The 17,180-nt window shown below is 45.5% G+C and overlaps 1 protein-coding gene across 1 annotated transcript; it reads right to left on the minus strand.

Moving 5' to 3' along the window:
- Window positions 1-588: 588 nt before the first annotated feature.
- Window positions 589-13,173, minus strand: SFRP4 (secreted frizzled related protein 4). Its single transcript, XM_036739050.1, has 6 exons — window positions 12,729-13,173; window positions 10,183-10,263; window positions 10,023-10,088; window positions 3,579-3,777; window positions 2,660-2,723; window positions 589-1,284 (listed from the first exon to the last, which is right to left on the minus strand). The coding sequence occupies exons 1-6, from the start codon at window positions 13,171-13,173 to the stop codon at window positions 1,105-1,107; spliced, it is 1,035 nt and encodes a 344-aa protein (XP_036594945.1). The 3' UTR covers window positions 589-1,104.
- Window positions 13,174-17,180: the final 4,007 nt, after the last annotated feature.

A 17,180-nucleotide genomic window follows, 5' to 3' on the forward strand; every position in this document is an offset into this window, starting at 1 on the left:
GAGTCTTCTAGACTCTGAGACAAACTCTGTAGTCACTATGCTATCAGTGTTTATCGACCCACACACATTGGTGTGTAATAAACTCTGGTTTAATTGAATTTCCTTCCTTGGGTCCTCCCTGCCCCTGCACAGATCCATGGCCCTGAGCCTCAGAGGCAGCACACACATCAGGTGGAATTTCAGTCTAGGACATCCCTACTGATGCCTCAAGATGAGTCACCAGCCTCTTCTCTGAGTTTTTTGGCCAAAATTAGATTTGAAAGCCAGGTTGCTTATCCCTAACAAACTACCATGGCTTACTTTGAATAGTTAAAATGTTTCTAACACTTGGAGTTTTTCCAGCATAGGCTGGGCTGCCTCATGAGGTGGTGGTCGTAGGTCCCATGTCATTGGAGGTCTTTCAGCTGGATGATGGACTTTTGGGAATGTTATGGTGGGATTTTCAAATATTGGTTGGATGAGATGGCAGCCAACATTCTTTACCACTCTGAAATGCCATTATTCTTAAAGTCGTGGAACAATTTCATTACACATTGAAAACAGTAATAACCCACCACACCTTATAGAGCTCTTTGAAATATTGTCTCATTCCTTCCTGCTCCTTGCTTCTTTTGCAAACAAACATCCATCAGTCATGTTTCTAGACTACAGTTCAAATACTAACTGTAGAAGCCAGCCTGAAGTAAGATACATTTTACAAACTTAGGAGTTTGGCATATGAGGCATTTTTACCACACACATATGGAATCATCACCAGGTACTGTGATGTCCTTCCACTATACATACTCCATCCTCACCAGCAACAGGAGTATCCTTCTGCTGTACTCTCAGCCATCATATGCTAACTGATAGAATATTTATGTGGCTGCTTTGGCGATGAGAAGCTTTGCCCTTCTGCTCAAATCCTCCTCAAACACCAATGCAGGTGCCAACCTGGAGCTATGGCTTGCAGTGGCTAAGCATGAGAAAGCAAACCTTGGATAGTAAAGTGCTAGGAAACACAATCTGCAGAGGACTGAGGCCATGCCACGTTTGTTGGGTGGTGGGTGTATGGTCTTGGGACCCCATCAAGGCTGAAAGTCTTTGATTGGGGAAACTGACAGCTCACACTCTCTGGGGTTTTGGTCGCTTGGGGGCACTCCTGGCTTTGATGCTCTTTTGAGGGCCCACAGGACGGGGCCCTTGGGGCTTTCCCTTGGGCTTGGGAGGGCCACTGCGGCTGGTGCGCCCAGCAGGTCGCTTCTGAGTTGTTCGAAGTTGCTCTTGTAGCCTTTCTTCCCACTGCTGTAGAGAAAATTCGGAAACAGAAGCATGAAGTCTATGTTACTAGTCAGAGGATGGCTCTCCCTTTCCTACAAAGTCAAGAACATGGCCCTTTTCCCAGTTTTTTTCAGCTCAAAGTCCTTTTTCATTTATTTCCAGTTTCACAACTTGTGTTCTGGATAGTCAAGGTAGCCAGGAGACTGACCTTTGGCTAAATGGGCACTGCTGTCTCTTGGGCTATGCTAAAGATGGTCACTTAGGAAGGCACACTAGACCAGGGCTTCTTTACTTGAGTTCCACATATCCCCAAGGTATCCATGGAGAGATTTCAGGCATCTAGGAACTTGGGGCAAAAATCACATATTTATTTTCATTAATCTCTGATTGAAACTTAGCATTTCATTGAATTATGAATACAAAAATTCTTCCTCTGAAAAGGGCTGAAATGAGCTTCACTATACTGCCAAACAGTCCATGCCACAAAGGAGAGTAAGAACCCTTGCCCCAGACATTGGTATAATATTGACATACTGGGCCATTCTTGTAGTTTTCTGTCTGTGGCACTGTCACCCACCTAGGTACCCAGGATTGACCTTGGCCTTTCTCTGCAACCCCAAATCTGAGGCTTTGGACAATTCCATCAATTCTGCCACTTTTGTATAGATAGTTACTGCTGAATAAAAGTGTTTTGAAACAAGTCAATGTGTTTTTAAAAAGAAAGAAGGAAACCAGATTTTTAAAATGCACACAGCTCAAAAAAACCCCAATTAGCTGCCAGGTGGTTTAGGCCAGCCAAGGAAGAAGTCACAGAATGTGCCTGTGAGAGCCTCTTGGGCCTCCTCACCTCTCCCCACAAACATTTCTTGTGGCTGCTATTTGAGAAGGGTGGGGTACCAGCTTTGGAGTTAGCTCGCCTCTGACATGTGCTGGCCATGCTACTCTAGGAGAATTACTGAGCCAAGGCTCAGAGAAGATGCTGACCTGCCATAGGAGAAAGTTTCCTATCTGGGAGTTTATTATACTGATGAACCCACAGATCCAAACCCTGTCCCTACAATGCTCTGGGCACTGAGTGAGGTACCAGGGACAGAGCTAATCCATGGCAGACTAGGGATTTGAAGCTTAGCATTCCTGACTGAGATTAGGTCACACTGCCTCTCAAAGGTAGGATGTTATCCTGGTGGGCAACACAAGAAATAGAAGAGTGATCAAAATCTATAAAATATCCCTCTGGCTACATCTCCTCACACATACCCACATATACCCACCTACATTCCCATGTACGTTTACATCCCCACAAACATAACAACACACACAAATTCACAAACCCCAGATACACACACACACAGACTCTTCCATCCCCTACCACTGATGAAATACCACTGGCCATACTTACTGTAAACCTCTTCCCTAGCTGGTCTCTCCATTTTTCAACCAGGCAATTCTCAAGAAGCATCATTCTGAAACAGATGGTTGATGAAATAAAGTGTCATGAAGGTGAATGTCTAGTAAATCAGCATTTGTAAAGCTACCCTTACCATAGGCTTTTCCCTGGACCACCACAGCCAGCAGCAGCAGCAGCAGCCACATTCCCCTAGTACTTTAAATCCATAGCACTTCTAAGATGCTTTACATCTCATTCTATCCTCAATGCAGCCCTGCAAGCCAGGGGCTGAGGCTGAGAGAGGTAAGGGAAGTGGCCCAGACTTCCAGCTCAGGTCTTCCTGACTCCAGCTAAACCCTGTGGAGATCCTTGCTTTCACACAGTCCAGGTCTGGAATGCTGAGACCCACTAATTCATTCCCCCTCCAATATGATCTTGTGCCTCTTTTATAAGTACTAATATATATCCATGTTGTCTCCTCTGATAGAACATGAGCTCCCCGAGAGCCGGGGTGGCTTCATTTTTGTCTTTGTATTCCTAGAGTCAAACACAGTGCTGGGCACATAGAAGGTCCTTAATAAATGATTATTGATTTATTGCTTGACACAGAGCAAGAAAGATGTCCGTCCAAGTGGGCTAAAGCAAGGCTTCTTGGAGGGAGTGCTAACTAAGGCCACTGATGCTGCTTTAAATATATGTTGTACTCAAAGATTAGAGTTTTCCGCTGAATAATTGGTGAACCAATAAGCATTTACGAAGCACCTCCTATGTACCATCCACTGTGCTAGGTGCTAAGTTAAAAAGACAAAATGGAAATAGAAAGAAAGACAGCGTGCCTAAGCACTTGTTAACCCTTTAAAGAACTGAAAAATGTAAAGTTAATATTTCAAAATCCATCTTCTCCCTCTTCTCCATTCCCACCTTTGCATACCTCGAACGCCATTCATAGCACATGATGAGTACGTCTTGGTGGGGCAGGATGTGTGGACACTGGCAAGAGGAGTTAGTCACAAGAGGCACCTGAGTCCGAGGAATGGGTGACAAGGACTTGAAAATCTCCTTTACGTCCACCACTGTGGTGACTTCGTGGCAGCCGCTTCTTTGCACTGCTTTTATTTTGGCATGAATCACTGAAATTCCAAAGACAGATAAGCCATGCTACAATCCCCACGAATTTGATTACCATCTCTTTGCTGATGAGTCTCAATTCTACCTAGCCTTCACTAACCTCTCTGCTGACCTGCAAGCCCAGCTCCCATTTCCAACTGCCTTTCAGACATCCTTGACTGGATGTGCAGTAGACATCTGAAGTCAAACATGTCAGAAACAGAAATTATTCTCTTTCCCCCTAGGTCCTCCCTAGCCTCCACCATCACTATAGGATCCCTCACTCCCCGCCCCCCAACCTCAGGACCCCCCATCCCAACTGTTGTCAAGACCTGTTGATTTCACCTTTGCGCCATCTCCTGAATATGCATCTTCTCACCTCTGGTACTTCATTTACCCTGGTTTAGGCACTCAGCACTTCCCATCTGGGCTCTTATAATAGTCTGCTGGGGACAGGGGCCTGCCTGCCCCAAGTCTCTCCCCACTCCATTCCATTCTCCATTCAGCCACTAAAGTCAGTTTCCTAAAGCCCAGGTGTGACCACAAGATTGAGTAATAGACTCCAGTGGTTCCCTACTGCCTCCAGTTTTCTTATACCTCACTTCCCAACAGGCACTCTGATCCAGTGATTCTGGCCTCCTGGCTGTTCTGTGAATAAGATCCACCACCTCTCAGCTCTGGGCATTTTCTCTGGCTGCCTCCCCACCCACCACCACCTAGAATGCTCTCCCTCTTCATCTCCATCTACTGTCTTCTCTGGCTTTTTTAAAATCCCAACTAAAATTCCATCTTCTACAGGAAGTCCTTTCCAATTTCTCTTAATTTTACTTTTCTCTCCCTTAATTATTTCTGATTTATCTTTTATGTACCTTGTTTGTACATATTTGTTGTTTTCCCCATTAGACTGTAAGTTTCTTGAGGGCAGGGATGCCTTTTATTTCTTTTTATATCCTCAGTGCTTAGCACAGTGGTTGGCACATAGTAGGGGCTTAATTAATCTTCATTGACTGACCTTCTGCTAGTGGCTTTTCCTAAGCCTACCTTCTAAGATTACCTCAAATTTATCTTGTATATATTTTATTTGTAGGGCACAGTGAATAGAGTGCCAGGCCTGGAGTCAGGAAGACATCCTCCTGAGGGCAATCCAGTCTCAGACTAGCTGTGTGACTCTGGGCAAGTCGTTTAACCCTGTTTGCCTCAGTTTCCTCATCTGTGAAATAGGAAATGGCAAACCACTCCAGTATCTTTGCTAAGAAAACCCCAAATGGGGTCACAAATAGTCAGACATGACTAATCAACAAAACAACAGTCTTATTTGTACAAAGCTGTTTGCATGCTCTCTTGTTAGAATCTGGGCTTTCTGAAGACAGACACAATATTTCTGCCCCCTTTTTGTGTCCCCAATGCTTAGCTCAGTGCCTGGCACATAGTAGGTGCTTATTAAATACTTGTTGACTTTTTAACATCAATATTTTACCAGCATTGTATGACTACAAGGTCTAGAATGTAGCAGTTTGAAGAACTGAGGGTGGGCATCAATGCCTATAATTGATTGAGAGGCACCTGGGAGGTGTGAGCTGCCTGAATGTCCAGCCAAAAAGGAGCTTGGAATAAGAAGCACAGAAGAGGCTGTCAGCAGGGAAAGTATACGTTTGAAAAAGAAGCTGGCCTAGCTGTGTGGTAAAAGCAAGGGAGAAGAAGGGGGCCAGTCAGGAGAGAGGAAGAAATGCCTCCAGTACTTTGGATAGATCTCCAAAATGTGATGAACACAGGGCACACAGAATAGGCTGGAAACCTAGGAACTGTTTGTTATCTGCACCACTGGACGGAACTCCCAAATGGATGTGATCACAGATTTACTGGAGGATGGCCATGTCCGTGGTGCATTAAGGTTTGAAAAAAGCATTAACACAGAAGCTCCTCACCACAGCTCAGGGAAGTAGGGACTCCAGGCATCAGTGTTCCCATTTTACAGATAAGGAAACAGGCCCAGAGAGGTAAAGTCACTCACTTCAGGTCATACAGCCATTAAGTTTCAAACGAGATAGGATCTGAACCCCGTTTTTCCAGACACGGTATCTGAATCTGAATGCTAAAGAGCATTTAATTGTAAATGATTACCAAAATGCCAAGCAAGTTAACAATATAGAATGACACCCACATTTAATTAGGAGTCCTCAAAATGAATGTTCTTAAAAAAATCAATGACATTTATTAAACTCTCTACTATGGGAAAAATTTCCATACTATGTGCTATTGGGAATCATAGAGGAAGAGTTGAGAAGACCTCCTGAAACCATCCAGGCCAAACCCCCACTGCAAAGGGAGGCCAAGCTGAAACAAGCCGTTTCTCTGTGCATTTACCCACTGCTGATGGTGGCATCCCCCATGGACTACAACTGTCCCTTGGAAGCCTGCTGCCTCCACTATAATACATGAGACTAGACATCGAAAACCAAGGTCCTCCAATGGACTGCATCTTAGGCAGCTGCCCTTTTAGCCCCACTCAGCTGATGAGGAGGCTGGTCCAGCTAAATGAATAGCTTAGCTAAGAACACAATCAAAAGGATACTAACAGTAAAAGTGCTATCACACGGGACCCAAGCAGTTTGGGAAACCCTGTGCTATCTGTAGCTAGTTAGTCAGAATCACTCAATTAGAAGTTATTTGAATATAAATTAAAATGTCCCAATCCCACCAGCACAATGAGTAGGTTACTGGTGCACTTGAAATCTGTTTTTGACTGTTTTTTTCCACATTTTCTTTGTGTTTCTTAAATTACATGTTCTCCCCAAAATGTGCTGGGTGCAAATTCTTGCTCCTTTGGACACTGACAAGTATTTTATAGTTAACAGTCAACATTTATTAAGTGCCTGGGACTGTGTGAAGAGCCGGGGATATAAAGTCAAAAATTTCAGGAAGCCTTTCAAAATCCCTTTCCCACCCACCCCACCTACCCCCTGCTAGGGCCTTCTCTCAGAGTGCCTTCCATCTACTGGATGAGGGTCTTGTGTGTATAGATTTGTTCACATGCTGTCTCCATTTTAGGATCTGAGAGCCTGGAGGACAGGGGTTGGCTTTTGCCTTTCTTTATATCCCCAGCACTTAGCAGAGTACTGGGCAATAGTAAGTGCTTTGTAAATGCTTCTTGGCTTGCCCTGACTTTCAATAGTCCTTGCCCTAAAGGCTCTTGTAAGCAAAGGACTTTCCCCATGACAGCCCTGTGAGGTGAGTAGTACAGGCGTTGTTACTTCATTTTACAGATGACAAAACTGAGGCTCAGGAACAGGGATAATTTGCCTAAGGTCATAGGCCCAGCAAATACTGGCAGGACTTGAATGCAGCCCCCTCTTTGTCTCTTTCCAACTGAAATGATATTCCTATGAAGGAAACTTGAAATGCCTGTTAGATCTTGTTGTTTAATTTTTTTTCAGTCATATCTAATCTTTCATGACCTCTTTTTTTGGGGTGGGGTTATTGGCAGAGATACTGGAGTGGGTTGCCATTTCCTTCTCCAAGTCATTTTACCAATGAGGAAACTGAGGCAAACAGGGTTAAGTGACTTGCCCAGGGTCACACAGCTAGTAAGTGTCTGAGGCTAGATTTGAGCTCAGGTCTTCCTGACTGGTACTCTATCCACTGTGCCACCTGGCTGCCCCCGTTGGATAAAAAGAGAGCCTATAAAAGGACCCAAGGAGCAGGTGTCCTAGTCATCGGTTTGATAAATCTCTTTAGTCATGTGGGTATCATCCCTTCCCCCCCTCCCCCGCATACTTTCCCCCCAACAACACAACCCTCCTTTCTTTGGCTCTTTAGCAGTATCTCTCTGAGGTCTGGGCTATTCCCCTGTCTTCCAACTCCACCCCTTCCCCATTTTTCAGGCTCCTAGATTTTCGATGCCTTCTCCCCTCTTCATTAGTATGAATGAACTGTTTGGGTCCCACCCATCCCTGAGTCTGTGATCCTGCAACATCTAGGGATGCTTCTTCCCAAGGTCATAGCTTTGTAACAGGGCAGAGACATCCCTGCTCAAACCTCATGTAACAACAGGCTTCTCCCCCACCCCATTCTTCCTTTTCGTTCATCTTCTGTATCATCCTTGTGGTCAAGGATGAGAAACAGTCTGTTCATCCCTGGTGCTTCAGTGGGGAACAGGTTTTAGGTGAGAACCTTCAGTGAATTGCACTGAGGCCTTTGGGAGAAGGAACAATGGAAGTTATTCCATTTATAACCAATGACTCTCTCTGACTTTCCCATTCTTCACCCCCCCCCCCCCCCCACACACACACTGATGTCGAGAAAAGAACACTGGGTGTTGAAGTCTGGGTTCTGGTCTCCTAAACTTAATCCCTCCCCCAGACACTTAATAAATGTGGATTGTAAACTAAAAAGCACTTCTGTCAATGTCCAAAGGAGCAAGAAATTGCACCCAGCACATTTTGGGGAGAAAGTATAGTTTAAGAAACACAAGGAAAATGTGGAAAGAGTCAAAAATAGATTCCAAATGCACCAGTAACCTACTCATTGTGCTGGTAGGGATCTGAGCATTTTAATTTATATTCAAATATTCAAATTCTAATAATTGAGTGATTCTGATCAACCAACAGTCCTAGTTAGAGACTAAGTTAGAGCACTAGTTAGAGCACAGGCTTCCCCAAACTACTTGTGGCTCACATGATAGCACTTTTACTGTTAGTATCCTTTGGATTGAGAAGATAAACAATAATGATGAATTCAGTAACAGCTTTAAATAAATTTGCATGGCTCCTATTACAATCATATTAACGTATATTTTGATACATATTTATTTGTATATAAATATATGTTATTTATTCATTCTACAGAAGGACTTGGAGTCAGGAAGAACCAAGTTCAAATTCTGACTTGGATACTTAGTAGCTCTATAACCCTAGGCAAGTCACTTAATCTCTAACTCCAATTTCCCATTGGTTAAATGGGGATCGTAATAGTACCCACCTCACAGGATTGTTGTGAGGAGCCAATGAGAACACACACACACACACACACACACACACACACACACACACACACTTGTTGTTTTGTTTCAGTCCTGTCTGACACTTTGTGACCCCATTCGGGGTTTTCTTGGCAGAGATACTGGAGTGGTTTGCCATTTCCTTCTCCAGCTCATTTTACAGATGAGGAAACTGAGGCAAACAGGGTGAAGTGACTTGCCCAGGGTCACACAGCTAGTAAGTGTCTGAGGCTAGATTTGAACTCAGGAAGATGACTCTTCCTGACTCCAGGCCCAGCATTCTATCCACAGCTCCACCTAGCTGCACTGCCCCCTTCTCCACATATAACATATTTATAAACACATTCATATATAAAATATAATACATTTATAACATACTATATATAGTATATCGTTAGGTAACTCTCTTTGCAAACCTTAGAGTGCTATATAAGTATTAACCATTCTTATTGTATATCCAACCATGTTTTGATAGCCTGTACAGGACTGTAGTTAGGTACCACTGCGGTAGGAGAAAGAGCAGCCTGGAAGTCAGGTCTGAGTTCAAGGTCCTTCCCTTAGAAGCTGCTTGACCACACACAAATCACTTTACTGGGCCTTTGTGAAAATGTCACAGGCTTGTTGTTAGGACTGATTGAGAAATTCTGAGAAAAGTCCACTTGCCAACAGCAAAGTCCTACACAAACATGTCTAAGGAAAATGCAATTTCTTTTAAATAGAAATCCAAAGGGCTCTGGTCACAGATTAGCAAGTCTCCTCTCTCTCTTTTTAAAGTTACAAGGCATGCACAGAGTCCAAACAGGGATCATGCATCCATGAGAGCTGAAACTAAAGCCTGAGCATGGAAACTTTTGGGAGGAAGAAGCCCAGTGACCCAAGCCAGCTGGCAGCCAAGTCCCGAAGGCTGCGACCATCCTTAAGAAAAGAAACAAGCCATGTGAAGATAACTGGTTGTCTGTTATAATGCTAAACCCTGATGCTCAGCAGCTTCTGGCTGAATTACCGCACCCCCACCCCCACCTCTCTCTCTCTCTCTCTCTCTCTCTCTCTCTCTCTCTCTCTCTCTCTCTCACACACACACACACACACAGAATGGCTTACATTGAGCATACTACCTTGATCCTTGAACTAAATTCACCCTATAACCTATCTAGCCTCTTTGTTTTCTCGGTAGACAAGGTATGAGAGGCTACAAGCCTCTGGAGCCAGGCTTCATTACCATCTAAGTCTTAGAAATGTACAGCTCTACTCTCAAGCAGCCCCACAACTTACCGTAACTGTAGTTCTTGCTCATGTAGGTCGTGAGGGTGGGCTTCACCTTTTTGCATTTACACCGGTCTTGGGAAAACAAAAGAGAAAGGAGAAATTGAAAGCAGCTATTACATTTAGTTTGGAGGGGATGACCAGGGAAACTGAACAAAGAGGAACTCACCAGGGCTTAGGCGCTTGCAGTCAGTATCAAGAGGTCTCTCTTGTACCATCATGTCCGGGGTCATGTCTATCCACTTTGCATCTAGAAAAGGGCATGAGCCATCTGGTAGGTTAGATCCTAATTTTCTATTGAAAGAGCAAGTGGCTTTTGTGTTCTCCCTTGGCAGAATGAAGAACCTGGAAAGAGCAGCCTGGTACATATTCTCTCTGATTTCAATCCTTCAAATTCCTTTTATTCTTGTACCCCCATCTTATACCATTATCTTGCCATCAGCTTTCCTGAATTTACAGTATTTCTAGCTTTCCCTGGGGCAGGCTCTGGTCTCAGGGCATCTCCACAGGCACAGTACCAAGAGAATGGAAGGGAAGCTTTGGTAACTTCATTTCATGCAATAGGAAATGGAATGAGGCAGACTAGATATTTCATCCCCTCCCCTGCCCCACACCCAGTTCCAGTCTCAGAATGAGAAGGAATCTCAGAGGCATCTACCAACTTTTTTAGTTTTGGCTGTTTATAATGATCAAGTGAACCAGAAAATGTCCAAATTCCCAGAGCTTTTCTGTATAGACATAATTTAAGTCTACATACAAACCAAACCAAATTAATTGATCAATAAACAAGCATTTATTAAGTACTTACTATATGCCAGGTACTAAATAAGCCACCTACCACTATAAACACCCAAACATCTACATTTTTTTTAATTCCAAATTGTCCAAGTGGGTGTCTCCATTCTCTACTTTGCTTTGCTCACCTTTAACTTGCTTGGAATAATGGAAAGAGTACTGGCTGCAGAGTCAGAGGACCTAGGTTCAAATCTCACTCCTGACAACTGCTATCTGTGGGACCTTGGGTGAAGCACTTAACCTCCCTGGTCCTCATCTGTAAAATGGGAAGGTTGGACTAGACTACCTCTGAGATCCCCCTACTTACAGATCTCATCACCATATGATTTCCTTCATGAGTTGGGTGATGAACTGATCCACAAATTTCAGACTGGTAACATGTATTTTAAGTGCTCATGGTGTTCAAGGGACTGGGCTAAGTGCTGGGGATACAAAGAGTATAAACAGTCCCAGGCCCCAAGTAGCTCCCCATCTTAATGGGGGAGATAATATGTAAATACCTTGATAACAAATGTGATATCTAAAGAGCAGGTGGTGGGGGATGAGGAGTGGGGAGGAAAGGCCTTCAAGCCATGGAAAAGCAGCCAACAAATAACTTGCTGCAAATATAGAATGAGAGGACACTGTTTTTAGTCCAGATAAAGGAAAATCTCAGGGCCCTTAAGTTTCATTTTTAGTCCTTTGGGGAACTTTCTCCCACTATCAAATCCCTGATGAGATGCAAATATGGCCTTTGCCCTCCTTCCCTTCTGTTCTCTTGCCACCAGCTGGAGGTGGGAAAGGGACCCCATGGCAGAGTCATTTTGCCTCTAGACCTGGAAATATTAGGATCCTCTAACTGGGCAGCCTGGTCCACACACCAGATACCAAAGAATGGAGTGTAAATCTCTACTAGGTTCCAGAGCTGAAGCCTGTGTTGGTGGCATCATCATCATTTATGAGATCCAATCAAGAAGCATTTAAGTCCCTACTATGTGCTAGGCACTATGCTAAACATCCTTTTGAATTATAAACAGACTAAGATGAAAACCTGTCATATTGAGGTTTGTGCAGAGCTTTGAGCCTCCCAGCTACCCTGTGATGTAGAAACCAAAGGTGTTATCACCATCCCCATTATCCAGATAAGGAAACTGGGATTCTGGAGAGTTTGTAAAGGAAGCATCAGAGAACTGATTCAAAGGCATGATCTAAGACTGCAAAGCTGGGGAAGCAAAAAGTCCTTAGGTGAGAGGCCAGCCCTCCCTTTGCCAACCAGCTCTCCCTTCTCCTCTTTCCTTACTAGCCCCAATTCAAAAGAAGGAGAAAAAAGAAAGAGTCAGTCAGGCTCACAGGGCACAGCTGCCCACAGCTACCCAGCTGCCACTTTTCAGAGGCCAGTGCCCTAAATAGATGGAGACAGAAAGAGGTTGGAGCTCGAGTCAAGGCTAGGATTAGAATCAAGCTTCACAGCATAGGATTATAGCTTTAGAGCTGAAAGAGGCCTCAGAGTGCATCTAGTCCAAATCTCTCATTTTCCAGGGGAGGAAACTGAGTCTCGGAGTGGGGAGGCGACTTGCCTGAGGTCACTAAGTATGTAGTATGTGGCAGAGAACCTAGGTCCTCCGACTCCAAACCCAAGGGGTGTGTGTGCGAGAGAGAGAGAGAGAGAGAGAGAGAGAGAGAGAGAGAGAGAGAAAGAGAGACAGAGACAGAGAGATCACACCATACTAACTGCGTGTCTGAGGGCAAATGTCCTTCTCAGATATTTTCCTGAGCCTCAGTTTCCCCATTGGAAAGTGGGGGGAGATCATTTATGTTGTCAGCCTCCTTGGGTCTTTTGGAGGGGCGGCGGCCATAGGAACCCTGACTCCAACTCCCCCATCCCCGCCTCTTGCCCAAGATCCCTATCCCTCCCCGAGCTGCCCCTGCCCCTCTCGGCACCTTCTGGCAGGTCTGTGACTATGGCCTCGGGGGATATACACACGCCGCGGTCATAGACCGGCAGGTCGTCGCAGGCTAGGCTCTCGGGCCAGCTGTGGTTGTAGAGGCGCATGAGGGGTTCGCAGTCGTCTCGAGCGCGCTGACATAGGGCCTTGCAGGGCCGTATGGGGTCGTGCAGGAACTCGAGGGCGCAGATGGGCGCATACATGGCACACAGAAAGAAGCGCAGTACCGAGCTGCAATTGGCGTCCACCAACTCCTCGTACTGCTCGATGGCCAGCACGGCGTTCTCCTGGGTGCTGTGGTGCAAGTGGTTGGGCATGCGGGTCAGGTTCCAGGGCATGGACCGGCACATGGGGATGCGCACAGGCTCGCAGGGCGCGCCCCGCACTGCCCGGGTCAGGCGCAGCGCCAGGGCCAGCGCGGCCAGGCTGGCGACGAGCATGGCTGCAGCCGTCGGGGCTGCTCTCCTGCTCGGTCCGCTGCCGGTACTGCCGCCGGCACTGCCGGGGCTGCCTCGGGTGCTGCCGCGGGTATCGCCCGCGGTCTCCTGCCCTCTAGCTCAGTGCTCCGCTGCCACCGTCGGACCTTGGAGCAGCTCGAGCTTGCCTCTGGCCACTCGGTTCTGCTGTGCCCCGGCCTCGGTTCCGGCTGTTGCTCCTGCTCCTGCTCCCGCTCAGGCTCCGAGTGCCGACAGCCATGGCCCCTGCAGGCCCCTATTTATCCCCGCGCCGCATCTGACGTGGGCCCGGCCCGCGGCTAGGCTCTCCGGGAGGGCTCCCCCGCGGCCGCCCCCCTCGGCCCTGACGCGCTGACATCACCTCCCCCGAGGGCAGGGGCAGGGTCAGGGGCTGTAGAGGCTGAGACTGCTGGGAGGGCCCGGGCGCACGTTCGGCCAGAGTCCCGCGGCTTGGAGACGGGGGCCACGGGGGCTGGGGAGTGTCTGTATGTTTGTGGGGGTGGAGTGCGGCTCGCGAACTCTTGGGCCCGGCCCTCAGCCAGGCTGAGCTTGGTGCTCCAATCAACTCTCTGAAGTGAAAACTTGGAGAAGCTAAGAATTGTGCAGAAAGCTGTTTTTGCTTTCTCCAACAGGGGGCTCAGAAGCTCCTTTGCCGGGGTCCCCAAAGGGCTTTAAGAAAGACATTCTTAGCGGTAGGTAAAGAAAGAACTAACATTTTCCTCCGCCAAAACATGTTTGTTTTTTCTTTTATGGCAAATTTCCTTATTTTGCACCAGTCCCACAGGAGTTGGTGTCTCTGGTTTGTCCCCCTGGGGTGGTGGAGGTGGCCCTAGGCTGCAAGTCAGAAAGGCCGTAAACATTTCTTAAGAGCCTACTATGTGCCAAGCACTGTGTTAAGTGTTGAGGATACAAAGAAGGGCAAACGACACTCTCTTCTCTCCAGGAGCTCATGTTATGTTGGGGGAGACAACATGTAAATATCACATTACAAACAAGCTGTGGCTAGGATAAATTGGAGATGTGGAGTCAGGACTGGAAATAACCTCCAAAATCATCTCCTGGACATCTAGTCCGACTCTCTCATGAGGACCAGAGAGAGGAGGTACCTTGGCTGAAGTCGCCCAGCGAGTGATAGCATTCGAATTGGAGACCAGGTGGTCCAGTCCAAGGGCTCTGGAGTCAGGGGCCCTGGGTTCGAATGTGCTTGCATGGGCTTGGGTAAGGATCTCTCTCAGGTTCAGTTCCCTTATCTTTATGAAAAAGGAATGGGACATTTGGCTTCTGAGTGGTCTTCCAGCTCTAGACCTAGAATCCAAATCGAAAATCCAAAGTCCTAATTCTCTCCGCCCAGCACCACATAAGGCTTGATTTTTAGGCCAATTCTTGCCTCGAAATACTCTGTGAGGTTGGGCAAAGCGACACGTTTCTGAACTCCAGACTCTTGATCTACAAGATCAGTGGGTCAGACTAGAGGTTTCCTGAGGTTTTCCCCCCTAAAACTTCCTTGGGTAAAGGCAGTGTACTTCAGGTTCTCTTTTGAAGACCCAAGGTTTGAGAAATCAGTCTTTTCCATTACGTTTTCCTGTTATTTTGCCTTCCTCCCAAACTGCCCGAGTCAATGAAAGAATGAGAGAAATAGCAGACACCGCTCTCAACTCTTCCCTTGCAAAGGGGTCCCCAACGACCTCTCTAAGATCCCTCCCTAAACCCCTGCCTTGGGAGGTGGGCTTTGATTTGAGTGAGGATGTGACTTGAAATGTGAGCATACATAAGCACCTTGAGGGCAGGACTCTCTCTCTGTGATTGTGCGTTCCCAGCCCAGTGGGCACTTGCATGCTTGTTTAGTTGAATTTCGTGAATCTTCTTTTCCCTCCTGGCTTTTCACATTCTGTTAGGAAGATTTTGGCAAGCTGACCCCAATACAGTAAGGTTTTTGTAGGGAAAACCTCTGGGGCAGTCATGTTTCCTGTTGGTGACTTTCTCAGTAGAATATCAAGTAAGGGCTATTTTCCTTGTATTTTGTTTTGTGGGATCTTGGGGCTAGAAAGGACTTTAGGAGGTGACCTAGCACATCTCTTTAGCTAGCACAGGGATTTACTAATCTGGGGTGCACAGATTCCCAAAGGGACCTATGGATACAGGGTGTCTATGAGCTTGGTTGGATGGGGGGGGGTGGAAATGACATCTTTATTTTCACTAACTTCAAACTGAAATTTGGCATTTCCTTCAATTTTTAAAAACACTTCTGAGAAGGGGTTCTTAAGTTTCACCAGATGCCATAGAGATCCACAGAGGACACACACAAAAAAAGGTAAAGAATCCTTTGTCCATGAAAACCATAACTAAACTGTGAATTACAGTATGGGAAGGATCTCAAAGACCATAAAATTCAGATAAGGAAATTGAGATACACAGAGATCAGGTGATCTTCCCAGAGTCACATAATTAGTAAATGTGAGGCAGAATTTTTTTTTAATTTAAATTTATTTATTTAACACATTTGGTTTTCAACATTGATTTTCACAACAGTTTTGATTACAAATTTTTTCCCCATTTCTACCCTCCCCCCCACTCCAAGATGGCATATATTCTGGTTGCCCTGTTCCCCAGTCAGCCCTCCCCTCTATCACCGCCCTCCCCTCTCATCCCCTTTTCCCTTCCTTTCTTGTAGGGCAAGATAAATTTCTACGCCCCATTGCCTGTGTATCTTATTTTTTAGTTGCATGCAAAAACTTTTTTTTTTAACATCTGTTTTTAAAACTTTGAGTTCCAAATTCTCTCCCCTCTTCCCTTCCCACCCACCCTCCTTAAGAAGTCGAGCAATTCAACCTAGGCCACATGTGTATCATTATGTATAACCCTTCCACAATACTCATGTTGTGAAAGGCTAACTACATTTTGCTCCTTCCCAACCCATCCCCCTTTATTGAATTTTCTCCCTTGACCCTGTCCCCTTTCCAAAGTGTTTGTTTTGATTACCTCCACCCCCATCTGCCCTCTCCTCCATCATCCCCTCCCCTTTTATTTTTTTTTATCTTCCTCCCTCTTCTTTCCTGTGGGGTAAGATACTCAACTGAGTATGTATGGTATTCCCTCTTCAGGCCAAATCTGATGAGAGCAAGGTTCACTCATTCCCCCCTCGCCTGCCCTTTCCCTCCTCCCACAGAGCTGCTTCCTCTTGCCACCTTTATGCGAGATAATCCACCCCATTCTATCTTTCCCTATCTCCCTCTCTAAGTATGTTGCTCTCTCATCCCTTAATTTCATTTTATTTCTTTTAGATATCTTCCCTTCATCTTCAGCTCACCCTGTGTCTGCTCTCTGTCTTTTACATATATATATATACATATATACACACATATACATACACATACATACATATACACATAGATATATACATACATACACCTATATATATATACATAAACATATATATATATATACACACACATATATATGCATATTCCCTTCAACTACCCTAATACTGAGGTCTCATGAATCATACACATCATCTTTCCACATAGGAATGTAAACAAATCAGTTCAACTTTAGTAAGTCCCTTGCAATTTCCGTTTCTTGATTACCTTTTCATGCTTCTCTTGATTCTTGTGTTTGAAAGTCAAATTTTCTATTCAGTTCTGGTCTTTTCACTGAGAAAGCTTGAAAGTCCTCTATTTATTGAAAGTCCTCTATTTTATTGAAAGTCCATATTTTGCCTTGGAACATGATACTCAGTTTTGCTGGGTAGGTGATTCTAGGTTTTAATCCTAGCTCCATTGACCTCCGGAATATCGCATTCCAAGCCCTTCGATCTCTTAATGTAGAAGCTGCCAGATCCTGTGTTATCCTGATTGTTTTTCCATAATATTCAAATTGTTTCTTTCTGGCTGCTTGCAGTATTTTCTCCTTGATCTGGGAGCTCTGGAATTTGGCAACAATATTCCTAGGAGATTTCTTTTTGGGATCTATTTGAGGAGGCGATCGATGGATTC

The sequence above is a fragment of the Trichosurus vulpecula genome, chromosome 9 (genome assembly GCF_011100635.1).
Source record: "Trichosurus vulpecula isolate mTriVul1 chromosome 9, mTriVul1.pri, whole genome shotgun sequence".
Lineage (NCBI taxonomy): Eukaryota > Metazoa > Chordata > Mammalia > Diprotodontia > Phalangeridae > Trichosurus > Trichosurus vulpecula.

What these genes read in the sequence shown, in the direction of transcription:
- SFRP4 (XM_036739050.1), bottom strand. Translation starts at nt 13,173, where the DNA reads ATGCTCGTCGCCAGCCTGGCCGCGCTGGCCCTGGCGCTGCGCCTGACC. An exon ending in CTGCAAGCGCCTAAGCCCTG is followed by an intron (nt 10,089 to 10,182) that starts GTGAGTTCCTCT and finishes TGTTTTCCCAAG; the next exon opens with ACCGGTGTAAATGCAAAAAG. An exon ending in AGCTAGGGAAGAGGTTTACA is followed by an intron (nt 1,285 to 2,659) that starts GTAAGTATGGCC and finishes TTTTCTCTACAG; the next exon opens with CAGTGGGAAGAAAGGCTACA.